At 36.8% G+C, this 21,470-nt stretch overlaps 1 protein-coding gene across 2 annotated transcripts in view; it reads left to right on the top strand.

Annotated features, from left to right (window-relative positions):
- Bank1 (B cell scaffold protein with ankyrin repeats 1) overlaps positions 1-21,470 on the top strand; it is a 239,980-nt gene that overhangs the window by 91,656 nt on the left and 126,854 nt on the right. For both annotated transcript variants that reach the window (XM_021233978.2, XM_040751744.1), the window contains exon 7: positions 1,458-1,654. In XM_021233978.2, coding sequence (XP_021089637.1) covers positions 1,458-1,654 — 197 coding nt within the window. The remainder of the gene's footprint in view (positions 1-1,457; positions 1,655-21,470) is intronic.

Below are 21,470 nucleotides of genomic sequence, written 5' to 3' on the forward strand. Positions count from 1 at the left end.
TAATTAGCTTGAATTCATTGACATTGGATACATGTTCAAGATCCAGAGAGGAGCCACTACAGTGCTGACCACTCCTTTTGCTGTATAGAAATAGATTCCTAAGGAAGTTATTTATTGTTTTTGACATTGTGTAGTAACTTGAGGATACCAAGATAAATTGTTGATGTTAAAGGATGAATACAACCCTATAATTAACAAATGCTTATTTAATAAAGTACTGAAACTGAATTAATAAGGACTTAGCTCGCCAGACTGACAGGATGCAGGAACCCTGATAGGGCATGAGTTAGAAAGAGATGGTACAGTTAGTATTATATTTTCTAATGTAGCAAAGCATGAGGCAATCAAGGCACATGAGAATTTGAAATTACCAGGTTTATCTCTGAATTGATTAACTTTGACATGTTTTAATCACTGTAGAAAATTGACTATAATGCAAGTCATTGCAAATAAATAAGAATTAATATATTACATGTTTTCAGTAGAATGCATTATTTTTACCTGAAGTTAGCACAGACCTTATATACTGTCAGTGTTTGCCCATAAAATTCTCACCTTATAAAATGTCTGCCAAACTTTGACCCATTGCATATTATACAAGAAGGGCCAAGAACATTTTTCAAATTCTGAAAGGTGAAATTCTTGTAGTCATTTCAAGTCTGCTCTACAATTAAGATTGGTGTATAAGTGTAGTGATAATAGTCATTTGTGTTTATTTTAAGAAAATAGGAAGGATGCTCTCCATTGCTACTGCAATGGAGAGCATTTACTGAAGTTGTGCTCAGTTTTTCTGAGTATGATTTACCAGAACAGATTATCTCTGACTATTTCATTTTGTTGTGCCATGTTCACAGAGCCCAGAGACTAACCCAAGGAGTCGACACTGTGATGCAAAAACAAAAGGTTTCTTTTATTGTTCAGGCTGGCCAGCTTGGATCCCTATGGAGTGGAGGAAATGAGATCCCAACCAGCCAAAAGAGAAGCTTTTAAAGGGGCAAACCTTTAAAACCATAAGGTTGAAGGCCACGAATTTCAGGGTTTCCATGGTTACTTAAGGTCATACAAAGTACAGAGTCAAGTAGTAACTATATATTTTAAGCAAGATACATTTGAGTGAGATAAGATAGGGCATGGGCTTGCAGGATCATAGGGTCTGTCAGTTATCCCCTGGGCCAGGGAGTCTTGATAACTGGCAGGGGACCTTTATGACCAGCAATTAGCAAAGGAATGTTAACATGAGTGGTGGACAGTTACTTTCCCTTCTCTGAGAACAGGAGCTCAGGTGCCAGACATGCACTCCTGATTTAAGGAGTTAAATTTTCCTTTACCATTAGAAGTTCCCTTTCTCTGTATAGATTTAGGGCCCACGTTTTTAAGCTTTTATTAATTTTAATTTTTGTCCCCCAGTCTCAGTGCAGATAAAAAATATTCAATATTGGTATTTTGTGTGTCTCCAGATACTCACACCAGAGAGCTCCCAACACTCCTGCACTGTGCAGCGAAGTTCGGCTTAAAGAACCTGGCTCTTCATCTGCTACAGTGCTCAGGGGCACCCTGGGCAGCCAGTATGAGAAATATGGATGGTTCAGACCTGATGCATATTGCTGAGCAGCATGGTCATAAAGAACTCATGAAAATCTTTGAAGAGTTCACGGTACGTTCTTCCCTCTCCTTATATATCTGCAACTGGTTCTTTCTGTGTGCATGTAATACAAACATGAGTATATCGCTGTTTTGAAAACTGTGCCCTCCCACAGTAGTAACATGGTGTCAGACAAAAGTATCTCTTGATTCAAACTTGTCCATTATCTTAAACACATCTTCATAAGATTTGTGAGTCACTCCAATTATTTACAGAGGTCTGACCCCCAGCCATTTTCACCTGCCATTGAATCCCATTTGTCTAGATGAGAACCTATTCAACACTGGAGAAACGATGATAAAAAGGCAATGAAACAATTTGTCTTAATTTCTTAGCATAAGAATCTAGATAAGATATTATTGGGTACATGCAAGTAGACCAGTAAATGCTGGATTAAAGCAAAACATTTTGGCAATCATTCAGAAAGTCTGCCCAATAACAAATCAATTTACAGTTTGAACTTGTTTCTCTTCTGTGATTCATTTTCTCTCCCCGTTGAGTCTCCATCCCTCATTATTTCTATTGAAACCCTAAATTTCAGAACACTCTAGATAAATGATAGCTTAGTGAGAAGGCAACAAGAGGAAGATTTTAGAAGGGAATGATATTATCTCAGCAAATAAAGCATGCACACAGTGTTCCCAGGATCAAGTTTACAAGAGCCACTGCTCTGTAACAAAAGAAGTGCACGTTTTGCTTCAGAAAATGAATTATTCTTATGAAGGCACTGGGGAAAGTTGAGTGTAACAACGATTATGGCAGTGAATATGTCAAAATTTATTTTTAATTGTATTGCCAATAGGCAATTAATGGAGAAAGATACAATGCTATAAATAGATCATAGTTATTTTATTCCTTAACAGATTATCACAGAAATTAATCAAATATTAGCTTTACAAAAATAGTGACCATTTGTAGTTCCCAAAAAATGAAATGGTAGTCAATGAGGCACTTTTCTCCATTTACCAGGAGTATCAAAATCTGTATCAGGAGCTTGTGAGTACCGTCCTCTCTGAAGTTCTGAGAGAATGTATTCAGTACATATTGAAGATAAACACAGCATGTAATCAAGTTAGGGAAGCACAGATTTTCAGTCTAAGGCCTTTAATCAGAATCATGCCTCACCTATATCCTGGTGCACTGTAGGTAGTGATGGTCACACATTTTACTATGTGTCCTCTATACAAGGTCCTCGATCAGTGGATAGGATCTGCATCACAGGTAAGGCCGTCATGTCAGCTTTACATTACCTGTAGTGTGGTCATTGGGTTCTCTCTGAACCTTAAGGTTCCTAAATGCTATTCTCAGTCTCTGGTGAGCTCTGGTTTAACCTTTTTTGGTGGTCGTTACTTACAAAGATAATCACCAACTTTCAGAGTACTCTTTCCCCATGAGAACTGCATGTGCCTGCTAGATAGCACTTTAGAGTATTCTGATGACTGTCCTTATGAAAGACACTATGGGGCCCTAACAGAAAGCCTGACAGATATAGGAAACTTTTTTCTTGCGTACTCTTGCTATCTGCCTCTGCTTCTGTAAGTGCATCACTGATTTGAAGTGTTTGCTATCATGGTCTCTAGGTGACTATTCACCCTATGATATAAGCTTATTATTAACTTTGTAGGGTTTAGCCTGATCACTATTGCATGGAATTTGTGAAGTGAAATTTACAGGCTATTTGTAAGCTCTCCCTTTGCCAGAGTGTTTCTAGAAAATTTTGCCATTCTAGATTATCTAGATGGCAATCTGCAATCATCCTGCCATGACTGAACATGAGGCTGTGGCTGTGGCTAGGAGATGGAAGATCTGTAAATGTATTTTAATGACTATGGACAGCTTAAGCTATAATTTTCAAGCAATCAAATTTCCTCTTGTAAATGTGTGGTTAAGGAGCTGTAAATATAAACATGATGTGGTGATACTTGTAGGAAAGGTTTCTTATGATTTACAGGTAACATAAATTATTTCTCTACTTATCAATTTTGTACAAACAAATCTAAGATCCATAGCTCCTTCATGAAGCTACGTAAGATAACCCCATGTTGATGCTCTCTATTACAAGTTATCTTAGCTGTGTCTCTAAGGATGTGTATAAACTGAGTAGCAAAAGTTTTATATTATAATTTTGTTACTAAAATATTTTATTTTTTAATATTTACATAACTGTAGTGTTGAGTCAAATTGAAATACATCATGTATTTTCACAGATATTCTCAAACTAATTTTCCCAAAGATTTTGAAGCACACACCATTCTAGTTTGAGGCTTACATTCCACCAATGGACCATTCCTTTAAAAAAAAGAAAGAAATCCTACTTTTCACTTCAAACATGACCTGCTGATTTATTCTATTCTTCTTAATCTTTCATCAGTAGACATGATTGACTTTAGAGCCTTCATAGAATTATAATCAGTATGTTGTGCCATAATAAGTGAGGGGGGAAAAGAAACCAATAACTATTTATAATAATGTAGTCTAAAGGCATTATCTGCTATTCAGAAACCAGATGTGTTCTTATCTTGGAGTCAACTATGCAGAGGCACAAAACGGGGAGCAAGAAAAGTTCTTAAATCATAGTTTTATATTTTATGATTTTTACTATGAGAATTAAATAATTTATTTTTAACTTATGAACAGAGATTTTCATTGTAATCAGCATTGTGGCTTTAACAGTTATTGAATAAATTCATTTTCATTGTGATGAAATAGCCAACAAGAAGCATCTTAGGTGGAGACATTGGTTTTTTTCTCACAATTTAGAACGGCAGTGGCTGTGGCAGTGGGTGGCCCAAAGGTGTCAGGAGTAGCAGCTCAGCCAATTCTCAGTGCTCTGAGAGGAGAGAAAGGAGAATTCCTATGCCCCACTGTCTATCTCTCTTCTCCTTTCTTGCTAAGTCTGGAACCCCAATTCATGAGATCGTGACCCCTTCCACAACAGATATTTCCACCTCAATTAATTCTTTCTAGAAATACTGTTACAATACCATCTAAAAACGTAACTCCATAGTACTATAAAAATTTCATCACCCAGTCACATTCACAAGAAAAATAAACTATCACAGTAGCCTAAGACCTGTATTTCTTTCAGGTTAGTGCTATTTCTAGATGACTTCCCCAGCCTTCAGTGAATTCTCATGCCCATTTACATATTGGCAGCACTAACTGGAATTGGTGGGCTACAAAAAATATGATATGAAGTTAGGGGTAGAAATTGCTAAGGAGATAAGAGTAGAGCTGGACAGGAAAGTAGGGAGAGTATGTGATCATATTTCATTGCATATATGTATGGAATTGAAGAATAAAAATCCATGTATTTCTATAACGTACTGAAGATTTTAAAAGTAAATCATGTTTTAGTTTCTCACAATGGGAATTAATTTGAAAGGTGGATAAACAAAGGGTAAAAGACTTGGTGATTAAACCTACAACAGGATGTATACCACAGCTTACTTAACAGAATTATTGGGAAAATCCTCAACAATTGAAAAGCAAAAGCAACAATGAAGATGCCTTTAATGATGTAAAAACTAAATTAAAATAATAAAGACCAAGAAATTGAAAACAAAACTGGAAGCTGGCCTCAAATTTGAAATGACTTTGAGACCCAAGATAAAGTATGCAACAAATATTGCTTTGTTTAAAGCAAAATTAAAGCAGTAATACACTCTTGCAATAATTTGCCACCCCATTAATCCCCATCAGTGGAAAGCCTTTAACAAAATGGTTACATGAAAGTCCTAATAAACAAGGAAAATAGATCCTCTGTTATACAACATTAATATAGGCTGGTTAATAACTGGAAAAGCAACAGACTTATTTTAGGAACAACATTCAGAAAATATCTTTGACTACACTGATTGTTCATATTGTTTCGTGTGAATATTAACAAGCTCTACATTGTAAAGATTCTTTAAGGAATTTTATCAAATAGGAAAAGTGGATTTCCATGTATTGTCAATAGGACTTCTGGATGTAAGCCTATTGCTCACATCTGCAATGAGGTTACTGTGACATCTTGCCTGCTAACCATCCTGGCCTGTGGTCAATGAGCTCAAGTGCATAGGTATGTAGGTGGTAGGTGTTTGGGGATAGCCTGAAAGGAGGGAGAAATGGAGAGAAATACTGTTGTGTCTGGTTCTGCCATAGACCCTGATCTTTTCTTCACCTTAAATGCCTGGAATAAAAGTATGGGGATACTTTGCAGAAGGCCTAGTATAAAGAATTAGTTCGCTGACTAATGCAAAAAATTTCCTACTCAGTGGTCAGGTTTTATGCTTGGTCTTGTGACACTCACTCTTTTTGACTCATTTTTATGGTCATTCTTAGCATTGGACACTTAGCACTTCATATGTAGTATGTGGTTTTCCCATAATTGGTTACATTTAATTTAATGTATATCAGTATTATATGTATTTAAATCGAAGCCCAGAAGCTTCCTTGGCCAGCCTCTCTCTCTCATTCTCTCTCTCTCTCTCTCTCTCTCTCTCTCTCTCTCTCTCTCTCTCTCTCTGCGTGTGTGTGTGTGTGTGTGTTTCTATCACATGTATCTAGAAGCTCACAGTGGGAAATAGCTGCTGTCTTCCCACTGGCATATGCTCAGCCTATATTTACTCCTTGATGGCTGAAGAAGGCAAGTGTTCAATTTAACAACTTTTTCACTTATTGGTGTCTTTATTCATGCTTCAGTAAGTTAACTGGTTATAGTATCTAGAATTTTTTAAAACTCTGGCATGTGTGTGTATATATTTGTTCACATGTGTGTAGGTACATGGGTGCACATGTGTGCAGGCCAGAGGTTGACCTTAGGTATCTTCTTATATTGCTTTCATTTTATTACCTGAGGTAGGATGTCTCACTGTACCTGGAGCTTAGATTTATCTACACTAACTGGCCAGTTTGCCCTGGGGCCTGGGGATCCTGTCTCAGCTTCATTAGTGTTGGGATTACAGGTAACTACCATATCTACCTGTATTTCTTACTGGAGCTAGGGATCCAAACTTGGTCCTCACACTTGTGCAGTAAGTACTTTATCTACTAAACCATCATCCTGCTGAAAAGACAGTTTTAAAGAATCCATAGCTAGATAGCCCAACTGTTTTCCATAATATATTGCTTCAATAAATCAAACTTTGACTTGAGTCATCACTGGTAGGCAACCAAGGGCAACAGCAATAGCCTGTATTGTGATAGGAGTCTCTTGGACTTTCCTAACTACCATCTGATGCCTGGTACTGTGGTTTTTGTTAGATGGTCCATGGCTCTTGGATGGATGCATTTTTCAGCTCTTGGTGGTATAACATCATTTAAACGATGTATGTGCATTATACATAATTTTAGGTAAATAAAAATAATTCCTTATGGATGTTCAAATATTTTAGTACTATTTTTCTCTGCCCTCCCTCTTCTGTATTGACCTTCATCTGCTGTCCTGAATTAATGCCCTCTTCTTTTCCCCCCATTTTCCTCTTCATATCACTTTTATTTCATGAATTTTCGACTGTTTAACATCTCAGTTTTCTTCAAGGTAGAAGAATATTGATATATGTATTTTATAATTTATGTTTTGAAAATATGAAAAATAGATCTATAAACAAAGTCTCAAGATATGTACAAAATGTATTAATATAAAGAGTGAAATCAAGGAGTCAAAATAGAAAACATAAATATCTCTACATGCATTAAAGGTCTTTGTTAAACTGGGAATTGTATTTACAGTGTTAATCTAGGTATTGTTAACTCCTTTTAAATGTTTCTTTTATTATTGTCTGACGATATGCGTGCATGAGGTGTGTAAGTATGGGCAAATGGGTTACACTCTGCATGTGGGGAGGTCATCAGGTAACTTTTTGGAGTTAGTTCTCTCCCTTTATATTTATGTAGATTCCACAGATGTGGCTGAAGTCATCAGGCCTGCCCAACCAGCACTTTTATTGGTTGAGTCATTTGATTGTCCTCTACCTTGTTTGACTTTTTCATTTTGTTTTTTTTAATTTGTAATACATTTTAGTACAATTATATGGGAAACAAGTTTATATTTTTCCTATCAGCTTATTATTTATCTGAGATAGTCTAACAGTCTAATACAGGTAGCCATTTCTGATAGGAGGTAGTGAATTTCTCTAAGGAAAATGGTTACAGGATTTTATAGTAAAGCACATGGATCCAATTCCTGGCTATAATAATATATGGATTCAATTAAATAGGGTAATTCTGAATAATGGGAAAATAGAACTCTCTTTAAAAATTGTGAGTATGGAAGACTGAAGTCCCACAATAGCAAATACTCAATGACAAGAGTCTCTTTTGTTGCTGAACTTCTCGACAGAGTGAGAGCCAATGTCCAAGCAGGGGTTGAAACACATGAACAAAAATGTCTAGACATCTATATAGGATTTTAAGTACCTCTCTGTGGAAGGCAGTGTCATAATTAGCACAGGAGAAATTATGTGGAATTTGTATGGAGCAGTAGATAAAACAAAATGAGATTTGAAAAGATTTGTATATATTAAGGTAATACACACAACACACCTTGGAGAAAAGAATGAAAGATGTTGGAAGAAGGCAGAGCTCATGAGAGATTTAATTTGAGCCAAAAAGTCATTTTGGTAACTGATTACTTTTTATAGCATGCACGTGAGCCTTTGACTTTTTTTTACAACAAAGAAGAAAGACATTATATCTATTTTTTTAAAAACTAAATTTGGCTATAGAATTTTCATGGAATATCTATCAAGATATTTTTGTGGAGTGCAAACAACCTCAATCACCTCATAATGGTAGAAATTTTAAAAATCCAGATATTTGTAGGTTTTCGTACACTTTGCTAGCTATGAAAAAATACCATAATTATTTTTCACACATTTTTTCACATGTTATATCCTCAATGAAACATGTATGAGAGATGGCCGAACTAAAATCAGAGAAACTGTAAGAGTGATTTCCCCAAATGTTTTATTAACCATAAAAAACTAATTAGGAAATATGTCTGTGGGTTGTGCATCATCAGAATGGCCATTAGGAAAGATATTTCTCATGGCTATTAACCCTGGTATGTGAGACAGTTTGCAATAATCTTGAAATAGTGTAGGTATGGTTTAACAAAGTCAAGCAAAAAACCCATCTGTAATTGCTAGTGACTGCTACTCACAGCAATTGCTTTCTCTATGTATAGCTATTGACATAAATGATTCATATGTCTTGGAGTTTCTAGAACAGCTAGCTGTATCTATGTATTATTCCCTTACCTATACAGAGGATAGCTTATCTTGTTAGTTTTCATGATTCACTACCCATTTCTCCATTTCCCTGGGGGAAAGAGAAGCACCAAGGGTTAGGAAGATGACAGTTCATCTCTGCTGCCATGAAGTTCAGGGGATGAGTTTAGGGGATGAGGAAAGTGTTTGAATAGACCTCAAGTGTTGCTTTGAGTAAACATGTCTTAGAGTTTCTATTGCTATGCAAAAAAAAAAAAACATCACCAAGTCAAGCTGGGGAGGAAAGGTTTTATTAGGCTTACATTTCTACATCATTGTTCATCATCAAAGAAAGTCAGGAAAGGAGTTCAAACAGTGCAGGAACCTGGGGTCAGGAGCTGTTACAGGTCATGTAAGACTGCTGCTTACTGGCATGTCCTCCTCCTGGATCGCTCAGCCTGCTTTCTTATAGAATCCAGGAACAAGTCTAGGGGTGGCTGCACCTAAAATGAATTGAAACCTTCTACATTGATCACTAATTAAGGAAATGCCCTACAGACTTGCCTGCAGCCCAGTCTCATGGAGGCATTTTCTCAATTGGGGTTCCCATCTCTCAAATGATTCTAGCTTGTGTCAAGTTGACACAAAACTAGAGAACAGAAAATGTACTGTAGCATTTATTTCACAAGTAAAATCAGCCTTCAGCTCCCAATAAATCAAGTATTCCATAATATAAATACAGACACTTCAGATTTCTTCAATACACATGAAAAATCATCTCTATAGTTAGAGATTGCAATTTATCAAAAGCACTATTTTATAGAAATATACATAAGAATATACATATGTCATTATATTAGTGATTTTATTCTTATTTCAATGTTTTGCACTACCAGTTTCCCTAATTGTAAGATTAGTACTTTAATTTATTGTTAAGAATCGTTTAAAGAGTAATGACCCTTGGTGGATTATCACTTTTTCCTGACCACCCTGCATCTCATTATCCTGAGCAAAAGGAATCTTAGCCTTAGGAAAGAGATCCTGATATCATTCCCAAGGGAGATTTACCTTACAATGTTTATTTAAATATTATTTTTGCCTCACCTTTTGGAAACACCTTCCCCAGAAAGCCCCTCAGTGTATAGTTTAATCCACTTCCTACTTTTCCTCCCACCAGAAAGGGCAAAAAGCAGCTGAGTGACATATGCAACCACTGACCAACTTGAAATCAGAAGTTATAGTAGCTCAACTCTTCTCCTCATCGTGTCAAATGCCATTGCTGCCAGGGATGCAGCCATGGGATCAGAGGACAAGCAACAATATGATTTTGATTACCTATTGGCTTGGTGGGTAGTGAGTTCATCACTTGCTATATTGAAATCAATCGATTAGCATATGTAGCAAGGACATTCATGGAAGTAACAGCAAGAGATAGCATCCATGTTCTTTCAGTTCTTGTCCAGTACAGATCATTAACATATTGCTAAATAATTTGTCAAGGTTGAAACAGCATCTAATTCTCCACAGGTACTTAATTTTCTTTGACATACTTGCTCCGATGCCATCAGTTCTAGCATGCTACTGAGAATTACATTCCTGCCTATGATGACTAAATGGCCACTAAAACACCTTATTATATCCCTTCCCTTTGGTAAGACTCAGAATTCTAACTTTTCATGAACTTTGTAAACTGCAGTTCTCCTTCCCCTCCCCCAACACTACTTTCTACCAATTAAATCACATGGAGCTGACTGGGTCTGGAGGTGTCATTTAAAGGAGATGTAATTTCAGAATGTAAGAGAAATCACTACTGGTAATTAAAGCAATCAGTATTGATAATGGAGGGTTAGAGAATAGACATCATGAAACACAGTGCTTTATCCTTTCAGAGAGGTAGGCAATTGCAGAGTATCAAATTTTATTGAGAGAGTGTGGTTATTGGAAAAAATTATCAATTGGGTCTTTATTTCAATCATGCTGGATGTGAGAAGACAGAAATGTACATTTATGATACTATATTATAGACTGAATATATACTTTTACATTAATACTGTAATATAGTTCCTACTTTAAATTTTTGTAAGGTTTCTCCAAGATCTGATTACATATTAGAAACATAGACTTTTATATTAAAATGAAAAGAAACAGCATATCCCAGAACCTATATAATATGATTTTCATCTATCATTTTATGCAGCAATGCTTTCTTTGTGGCACATTTGGATGTGAGATAGTAAATATTATGATTGACTTTCTGTGTCCTTAAAAATATACAAATGGAAAATAGATGGTTCCAATGAAGGCTAAAATTTAGGATTCTTTTACATAAATTTGCTCTTACTTGAGCCACCCTAATTTTAGTGAAAAGGTCCATTTACTGACTTATTCAAGAAATATTGTTGAGTAATTATTAGTAACCAAACACACTTGAAATGAAAAATAGACCAAAATATCAGCCTAATGGGAGGGTATCTTAGAGTTTCCATTTATGTGATGAAATACCATGACCAAAAAGCAAGTTGGGGTGAAAAGTTTATTTCACTCACAGTTCCAAATAGCAGTTTATCACCAAAGACAGTGAGGACAGGACCTCATGTATGACAGAAACCTGGAGATAGAGCTGATCATAGGTCATGGAGGGATGGTGAAAACTGGTTGCCTCTCCACAGCTTTTTCAGCATGATTTTTTATCTAACCTAGGACCACATGCCCAGGGATGGCACCACTCCTGGGCCCTCCTCCATCAATCACTAATTAAGAAATTGCCTTACAGATCTGCCTGCAATCGGATTTTAAGGAGACATTATATTTACTGAGGTTCCCTCCTTGGGAATGACTTCAGCTTGTGTCAAGTTGACATAAAACTATCCATCACAGAGGGTAAAAACAAAAACAAGGAAATAAAGTTTCATGTGATACATCTGATGAGAACTTAGCATTTAGGACCAGGGTGAGAAAAAGTCACCCCCTTGCATAGAATGCATGTAAGAAATTTTGGGGTGGCTATTGTTTTGAAATTATAAGGGTGGTAATTTTTGAGAAACAGTTTTTACACAACCCAAAGCTTTGAGGGAGAAAACCATGTATACATATATGTAGGGGAAATATTTCCAGACAAGAAATGTAAAAGCAAATGCCAAACCTTAAAATGTGAGGCATGTGACCCCAACCAACAAGTAAACCAATGCTACTAATGCCTAGAGAAATGGGAAAAGAAAAAATATACCAATTCTAGTTGAGTTTTCCCCACTTCTGAATTATTAGTTGTTTGCAAAAACAATAGTACAGTAAGGTTCTATTCAGACACAATTTCTTAAGATGAGGTTTAAGATTCCCCATGAAAATTTAGAATAGATGATAGCATCTAGTCTCTCTCTCTCTCTCTCTCTCTCTCTCTCTCTCTCTCTCTCTCTCTCTCTCTCTCTCTCTCTCTCGTGTGTGTGTGGATGCATTTTTATCTGTTAGACCTAAATGTTCATTTACACTGACAAACAACAAGCCAAGATTCTTGATTTGAGCCTATGGCCGAGATTTCAGACTAAACAATCACATTTCTCTCAGTATTAGTGTTTAATTTTCTTTTCTCAGTTCTGCCGAGTCCACTTATTCAAATCTGGCTCCCAGTAAAACATCAGTAAGCCAATTAATCCATTTCCTTAATGAGAACTCTCTATTACAAGAATGGGTAACTGCATAGACTTACATTGAACCCATCAATCTTGCAATTGGAGGCAAGAATGCCAATTACTAAGCAATCTGGTTCATTACTACCATACTGGCCACATTGCTAAACAAGCATGCAGCACAATTCAATTTCTCTGGAAGAGTGAAATGCTTGAGGGTTGAAATTTCTTGGAAGCCTATTATGTGCTAGGCTAGGTTAGAAGTTTATGCATACCTCATTCTATGTGTTCACTGGCATCTAAGAATTTTGTACTTAGTTTACACTGGAAGAAAGAAAATCTTGGAACTTGTCAAGATATTGAAAAACAGAGCCATCAAATGCCTTCTAAGAAAGATAGCTACTCCAAATAGTAAGAACCTACTTACAAGAGGCTTAGAGCAGGTATTATTTAATTACTCTCAGAGTCTCCTAAAAATTCTATAGCAGAATCTAACATGTTCCTATTTGTAAGACCTTGGAATTCTTTGGGAGAAAAAGGATGCAGATTTGAAAGTACAATAAAAAAATACTTGAAGAAAAATAAAAATTCTACAAGAGGGATAAATACTGCTACAAAAGGATATCTAACACAATAAAAGAGCAGAAACTGCTGATTCTTCAAGTATTCTAAAAAATGAACCTACTTACTTAGGATGTTATATCATGATGTCATCAGTTTCTTAGTGATTGGGGTTTTTGAATGTCAGAATAGTATAAACACAGGAAAGATAAAGGGAATGGGTTTTGACATGGCACAAAAGGTGCAGTGTGATCCAGATATAGTAATGAGACCTCACTGAGTGAGCTCATTCCAAATGTCTAAACTTCTTGTGTGTTCTTTCCTTCATTTTCCAACCTTATGTCCAGTGAAAAGCCACTAAAGAGGATGCCAGCATCATCAGAATTTCTCACAGTCATTTCAAAATTTCTCTCGGGTGGTCATACTAAATTCCATATGATAGTAATTAAGTAGAGAGATGAATTAAACACACACACACACACACACACACGTGTTTTTGTTTCTATCTGAAATATGCTTGAAGTAGTATCAGATTGCTATGAGAGTCAAATTATACACACAAAGGGAATATTGATTTTGTCAAGTCTTAACAGCTACTACTTCCTTGCAAAACTTTTGATATTTGATTTCTGAGTAAATTATTTTCACACGTATTTTTCTACTTAATTGCTCACAATTTGACTTGTAGATATCCCACACTATATTTTGCCTTTTTATATTTAGTCTACCCCCTGAAAATAAGATAGAAATCAATTTGCCGTAATTTTTCTTAAGGGGATTAAGCTAGAACATTACTTCAGATAGGGATAAATAAGGTACTATATTTTAATTTGGTCTAGTTTTAATTTATTAAATAAAGTCTTTAATTTAAAAAGTATCTTAAGTTCCCATAATCAAGGTAGCCGGGGATTGCATTTAGCATTTAGCTGGTGTTGGTGGCCTTTCCTGGTGCGTGCATGCTACGAGGGAAATAGAAAATAACCAAGGGAGTTTTAGAAAGTGACAAATGTTGTGAATACTCTTCAAAAATTTCATTGAAGCCTACTTATAGGAAATAATGATACATTTCTCGTACCATGCTCAATAGCGTGCTTTGGCATAAGTAAAATCCTATTCAGTTTACCCTGCTTTCACAGCATTGCCATAAAATGTGCTGATGTAACCAATGTACTAATAAATTCAAGTATATTTCCTTGATCAGAATATAGGTTTAATGAGACTGTATCAGATGTTTAGATATTGGTTTAATATTTCTTCCACAAAACTGTAAATTATATCAGGATGTTCATTGTCATTCTTCCATACTCAGCAGTTAGAAACTATCTCAGGGGAGATATTCTCTCTCTCTCTCTCTCTCTCTCTCTCTCTCTCTCTCTCTCTCTCTCTCTCTCTCTCTCTCTCTCTCTCTCTCTCCCCCTCTCTCTCTCTCTCTCTCTCTCTCTCTCTCTCTCTCTCTCTCTCTCTCTCTCTCACATACACACACACACACACAGAATACTGATGCCAAATCACAGTTCTTATGAGCTTACATTTTGTTGTCATATTTTTTGTAATTTGCTGTTGTTTTGACACAGGGTTACCTCTAACTTGCTACATAGCCGAGCTTAAACTCTATGTCCTCCTGTGGCCTCTACCTCTCAAGTGCTTGGATTACAGGCAGTGCCGCCATTCCCTGCTTATTGTTTGTTTTTCAAAGATCAGATCTTTCTTACTTGCCTCCTTGTTCTAGAATTTGCTATACAGCAGTGTCCAACTTTGAACTCACAATGCTTCTGCCTCAGCCTCCTGAGTGCCAGGATTATAGACAGGTACCACCACCCTTGGTATGAGCTCACATTTAAATGCAGAGATACCCTGGCAACCAATTTCTGGTAAAAGAAGCAAGTGGACATGCTATATGCATTTATAAGAGTCTGAAATAACAGAATCAACAGTGAGTTGTAGAGGACTTCAGAAGTAATAGTGTCTCTCTACTATAACCCTGAGTTTATGAATGAGGAAACTGAAGCACAGAATGGAAAATTGTCTGTTTGCATAGTGATAGGAAGTGGAATTGAGATGGTAGCCCAATTAGTATGGCTGCAGCCTGCATGCCTTAGTAGTAAACTAGCCTGTGTTTACTGCATCTAACTACTTAGGGAATGTCTATAACACTATAGTCTTATCCCATCAAATATCTGATAGATGACATTTTCATATTAAATTATTGACAAATACATTGAAGAATTCAACTCAGATGGAAGTCTGAATCTAAGTTTCTATTTTCTATGTAGTATCTCTAAGAATATAGAAAAAAAGCCTGGACTGGTGTGCACACCAATAATTTTGTATTCATGATGTTGATATAGAGGATAAGAGTACAATGCCAGCCTGAGCTACATATTGAGACCTTTTCTCAATAAACAGAAACATAGAAAACTAAATGTAAATTTAATTCACTAAAAAGGCATTTGCCTAGAATATAGAAAGTAAAATACCTACAATTTTAGATTTTGTAGAATAAATTATATCATGTAATTATCCTCATATGCTTAATTTTCTACATGTATCTTTAGCGCTGTCCATGGCTTGTTGCATTGCTACAGTTTCACTGACTCTTAATAGTATTATTGGCAAGACTTCTAGCAGTGGGACTGGGACATCAACCTAGCCACAAAATCTTCAACCTACGTGCCATCTATCCTGCCAGTAATGGTGGTGCAGAACTTGTGGAAGTGAACAACTTATGACTGGTCCAAATTATGGCTAAGACCACAAGAGGGAGCTCACATCAGACACAGCATAGATGGTCGGTTATCAGAGGCAGAATACCTAGCAGAGATAGAACCAACAAACACAACTGGAAAAAAAGGTACCAAAATGATTCCTAATGGTATTCTGCTATGGTATACTCATAGACTGGAACCTAGCCTAATCATGGTCAAAGGGGCATCATCTACCAATCAATGGAAGTAGATGCAGAGACCCATAGCCAACCAATGGGCGGAGCCAGGAGAACCTTACAAAAGAGGTAGAGGAGGGACTGTAGGAGTCAGAGGGTTCAAGGATACCTGGGAACATGGACTACAGAATCAACTAATCAGGGCTCATAGGGGTCACAGAAACTGAAGGGACAAACATGGACCTGTATGGGCTTGAACTAGGTCCTCTGCTTATAACTTATGGTTGTGTAGCTTGCAATTCTTGTAGGACTTCCAAATATCAGAGTAGAGGGAGGGTGTCTCTCTTTTGCCTGTACTTAGAACCCTTTTTTTCTTACTGGATTTCCATGTTCAGCTGTGATATAAGGGTTTGTGTCCAGTCTTATGGTATCTTGTTAGGCCATGGTCAGCAGATATACCTGGATATACCATATATAAGGTGCTAGGTTCAGCCCCTAAGACTGCAGGAAAACAAACAAGATTGGTGAGAGTGGTGTATCCAGTAGCCTTGTGGATATAACTTAAAACAAATAGTAAAAAGGAAAAAAACTCTCTAATTTTACTATATGCCATTAGACTAATTAATACACAAATCCAAGCTTGCCTGTACAGCCCCATAACAGGCAATGCTGTGACTGGACCAACACTCTAATGTCATTTTAAAACCATGATCCTTGTGGAATTTGTGAGGGATTTTCAACAGCATCATAGCTTTACAAGGACATTCACTTCATGGGCAGTACACAGCTGTTCTGGTCATAGCGGGACCATGGCTAACTCCGCTGTGGAAACTTCTCTATGTGGCCTAGTCTCACCACACTATTCAAGTGCTAGCCCTGACCAATATCACCTGGACTTCTAATACTTCTCTGTTTTGCACAGCTTTCCTTTTTGGCCATCAAATTTATTCTTTTCTAGAATATCCATGATGTAGATTATTCACGATCATTTTTCATTCACCCTTATCCTACTCAACCTGAGAATGTAAGTGCATGGGACACTGATCTTTTGTTTGCTTTTATTGTATGAAAATTTTTACTAATGTTGAAAGGGGCAGATAATCTGAATTAAGATGCTGAAAGTGAACACCTACACTGTAATTCAAAAAGCAGAGCAGTGTAAGTCTTAAGAAAACCTCTTAAGGAGTCAATCATGCAAAGAGCCGCACCAGCAAATTGCTTTGTGGATGTAAATAGATGTGTAAATCTTTCTGTGGGCTGTTAATTGTCTGAAAAATACACTTGGCTCATTAGTGTGTCACTGGGGCTACTCATTAATTGAGTGGAAAGAAAGATACCATTAACACCTTAACCCAGGACCCATAATCAAGTTTTCGAGAAGCTACTTATATTAATTTTTAAAATCTATGACATTTAAAACAGGAAGGGAAAAGAAATATTCTTTTAATTTACCATAGATACTATCCAATCTATCATCAATTGCTGTTTGAAAACTTATTTTAGATAACATCATAATTGGTATAACCTATCATCCTATTCCCCAGTAATTAGTATAGGGGGTCCTAGGAAATCTATGAATTATGGAACAAACCCTCTCACTACATTAATTTTAATTACCAAGAATGAAAATTAAAAAAAAATGATGCCACATAGATCAACCATGATTACATGAATGAGAGGTAGCACCTGGGGAATCTTGCTCCATGCACTGAGATCATGGTAACTGAAGGCATTGCTCCTCATGCTAGTCTATAACATCTTGGTCTACAGGTTGTGGATATAATACTGTTCTGTTCATCCCCAATTTTATAAAAATTATACGATACACAAAACCTTGTATTAAGACTCTCGCATTCTCTAAGGCACACAATCTTTGTTCATTTTCCTTGCCTTCAGAAATAATTGCAAGGCCCAAGTCATCAAAGCCATTGTTTCCTTGTCCTATGTTCCTGAAAATCATATACACATATTGTCTCTCACTGCTAGATAATTAGCATCTTAATCTGCTATTGATATGTCCATTCTTTAAGAGTAGTTTTTAATTAACTTCATTATTTCTTGTATTGGTGAGAATCATTTTGGTTCTTAATATGTCTGTCTCCCTCAAAATTCCATTTGCCTTCTCTATTTTAACTTAAATATTTCCTTAAAACTCTATGTAGATTAAATACTTGACTAATATTTTTCTGACCCACAAACACTACCAAAATCTCAAAGGCTAATTCTAACTATCTAAGACATATTATATTAAGAAGTCATTCTAATTTCTTAAAATTTATATAATTTCCCTCAGTAGCTATAGAATATTTGTCACTAAATTGACATACTTCACCTAAAATATATTTGTATTTGAAAAAGAGCAGAGATTGGAATGTAACTGACTCACACCATAAATGTTGGAGGCAATACTTTACACCCATTTTAATTTCTGTGTCAAAATATTAAAAACAAATGTCACAAAATGTGATTCATCAGAACCCCCACAAGTATTGTACTCTGTGCTGAGGGCCTAGAGGTTACTAGCAAAGCTTCAGTATGTAAAGTCAAGAGCAAACACAGAGCCACACTCACCTGAGATGGGTAGTCTTATTTCTACAGAGATGAAAATGCACAGTGTATATTAGTAACAACTCTGGTAGACTTTGTAGACTGATCTCTAGCAGCCTTCAGAGTGTTAAACCTCTTAGAACTGCTTTGTACTCAATGGTGACTCTGCTCCCACCACTTACTTATTTGAAATGACTCTTCCAATATCTTCTGACTACAAAGATACCAATGAATGGGTACCTAACTGTGCAAGTGAGATGCTAATGGACTACAAAGGAGAATAGACAGGAATTAGGACTCCCAGGAAATGTTTGTGGTTGTCACTGAAGGGGAACTGTTGATCCCTTTGATGTGGGTGAAAAGACAATTATGAGACCCAGCATCATGTGCATCTCAAGTGGTTTTAGAAGTCAGAGGCAACCATTGCTTTAGGTTTGTGAAGAAATGTATGTGGGGGGTGTGCGCGTGTATGTGTGATTCATGTCAAAGCAAGCCAATCACGTCTGGGATGTGGTTTGCTGATAAGTCATTGCCTATTACATATAAGGTGCTAGGTTCAGCCTCTAGGACTGCAGGGGAAAAAAACAAAATTGGTGAGAGTGGTGTAGCCAGTGGCCTTGTGGATATAACTTAAATGCAAATAGTAAAAATGACAAAACCCCTCCTACTTACCTATCTGCATTAGACCAGCAACTCTCACCCTATGGGTTGCAACCCCTTTAGGATCACATATCAGATATCCTGCATATCTGATATTTAAGTTTATGATTCATAGCAGTAGCAAAATTACAGTTATGATGTAGCAAGGAAATAATTTTATTGTTGGGGGTCACTGCAACTAAAGGGTCATGTCACTGCGAAGGTTGAGAACTTCTGCATTAAACTAATTTATACACAAATTAGGGATTCCCTGTATAGTCCTATAACAGACACTTTTGTAGTTGGCTATATTGATAGTCTAATGTCATGCTCCTCATGGAACTTTTGAGGGATTTTCAACAATGCCATAGTTTTAGAGTGCACTCACTCATGGCCAGTGTTCAGCTGCTATTGCCATGGCTAAATCATGGCTAACCTCCTCGTGGAAATGCCACCTTCTCTATGTGGTTTACTCTTGCCAATATTCAAGCTCCTACCCCTGGCCATCCCAACTGGAAATTCCAATTCCTCTTTAATTTTCTCAGCTATTATTTTTCACCATTGCAAAATATTTTGGAATATCCACAATCTAGAATATCCACAATTATTTATTGTCCACCTCACCCTACTTCAACCCAATAACAAAATGCATAATGACAGTGACCTTTGTTTTGCTTTTACTGTATTAAAATTCTTTCTCAGGTTGAAGCCACAGCTCTCCATGGATCTCTGAGGGAGTTTTTAGGGAAGTTAACTGAGAAGGGAAACCTACTTTGATTCTTTGGGTTATCATTTCATTCATATTACTTTTTCTCTTGTGCTTTTTGAAGTAGGGTCTCACCATAAATAGCCCATGCTGGCCTCAGACTCAAAATCCTGGGCCAGCCTTCCAAGTGAGACACAGTGAGTGCAATGCTACAGGCTTTATATGTGTACACTTTCTAATAATAATTGGAGAGTTGGAATTTTATCAAGTATCATTTTTCATCTTGACAGCAAAATTAATATAGCTGTTGTTTCTCTGGGGTTCACTTGGAGTTTCTTCCCCCCTTAATTTTGGTTGGATTTTTGTTACTGTGATCACCATTCACCTGTGATACCCTCTCCTCAACTCTTAAAATGGGCAATACTGTACCATTTCAGCACCACTATCTTTAGCCTCTCCAGCAATTAGAATTCACTGACAAGAGTAAGAACAATATTTATATCAGGAGGCCCAGGAACAGGGAGAGAGAGCAAGAGTGAGCAGTGTTGTGTCAGTCAGCAGGACTGAAGCATCTGGGTACCCACCTGATTCAGCATTTTCATTTTTCTGCTCTTACTAAACTTGGCAACTGGGGACTCTATTCAACCTTAATTGATTCTGCAGCTGCATCGTCCAAAGTCATTCTGTGAAAATGTTCTCACTCCACAGCTTCAGAGCATGTTGTAAAGCATGCTGGAAGTTCTGGACCACTAGGCAGACTTTTTCATTTCCTAAGGAGAAAGCACCCCTAATAAACCACATAAGAGCACAGAGCCCGAGGCTGGCATCTTGAACCTCTTGTTTCTCAAAGAACTCTCTGGAGACTGATATTTCTCTGGAGGTTGTTACATGCTAAGAGCTGAACCAGAGCTATAGAATTTAAAAACAATATGAATACATGAAAGAGCCATACTCACTGTTTGGCTGGCGCTGTTGTCCTATGGAAAATACGTAAGGGGACAAGCTAGAAGGAAGTCTGAAACTGTGTTATATTTTCAAGTTTAACCACTACACAGGAAACCCTTGTGTCATTTCTCTTCAGAAGGAGCCCTGAAAATTTTATTATTTTCATGCTTATAATGTCACACTTCAGTGTGCATCTAAAATCAGACATGGGAGACAAAACAGTAAAAGCTAAATAAGGGAAAGGAAGAAATATAAAAGAGATGATTATAAGAAGTTAAAGACTGCCCATGAAAAATAAAACATTTTCATTTAATAAGTGTAAACAGACATCTGATGGACTGTGGGTACTGTTATATACTTCGAGTATATAAATAACAGTGAAGAAGACTCTACCTTAAATGATGTGCACATACAGTGTGATTATAGGAATTACCTATGAATGTTAACAAGATTATCACTAATTTACCCCCACCTGGAGCTGAATTCCATGGAGATAGTAGGAGAAACAAGAGAAGGAACATAATATGGCCCTTGTGGTCCAGAAAGTCAGTACACAGAAGCCACCTGAGAAACTCAAATAGCTGTAATAGCATTAAGGTAATTTGCCTGTGAGCCCATCAGAGGCAAAACAGTCAGTTAAGGGACAAACGGTGGAGAGCTGAACTGAGACAGTGACTAGGTGAAAAGGGAAACTGTGCACTACAGATGGTATCTGGGTGACCAAACGAAGGTC

The sequence above is a fragment of the Mesocricetus auratus genome, unplaced genomic scaffold (assembly GCF_017639785.1).
Source record: "Mesocricetus auratus isolate SY011 unplaced genomic scaffold, BCM_Maur_2.0 Super-Scaffold_100009, whole genome shotgun sequence".
Lineage (NCBI taxonomy): Eukaryota > Metazoa > Chordata > Mammalia > Rodentia > Cricetidae > Mesocricetus > Mesocricetus auratus.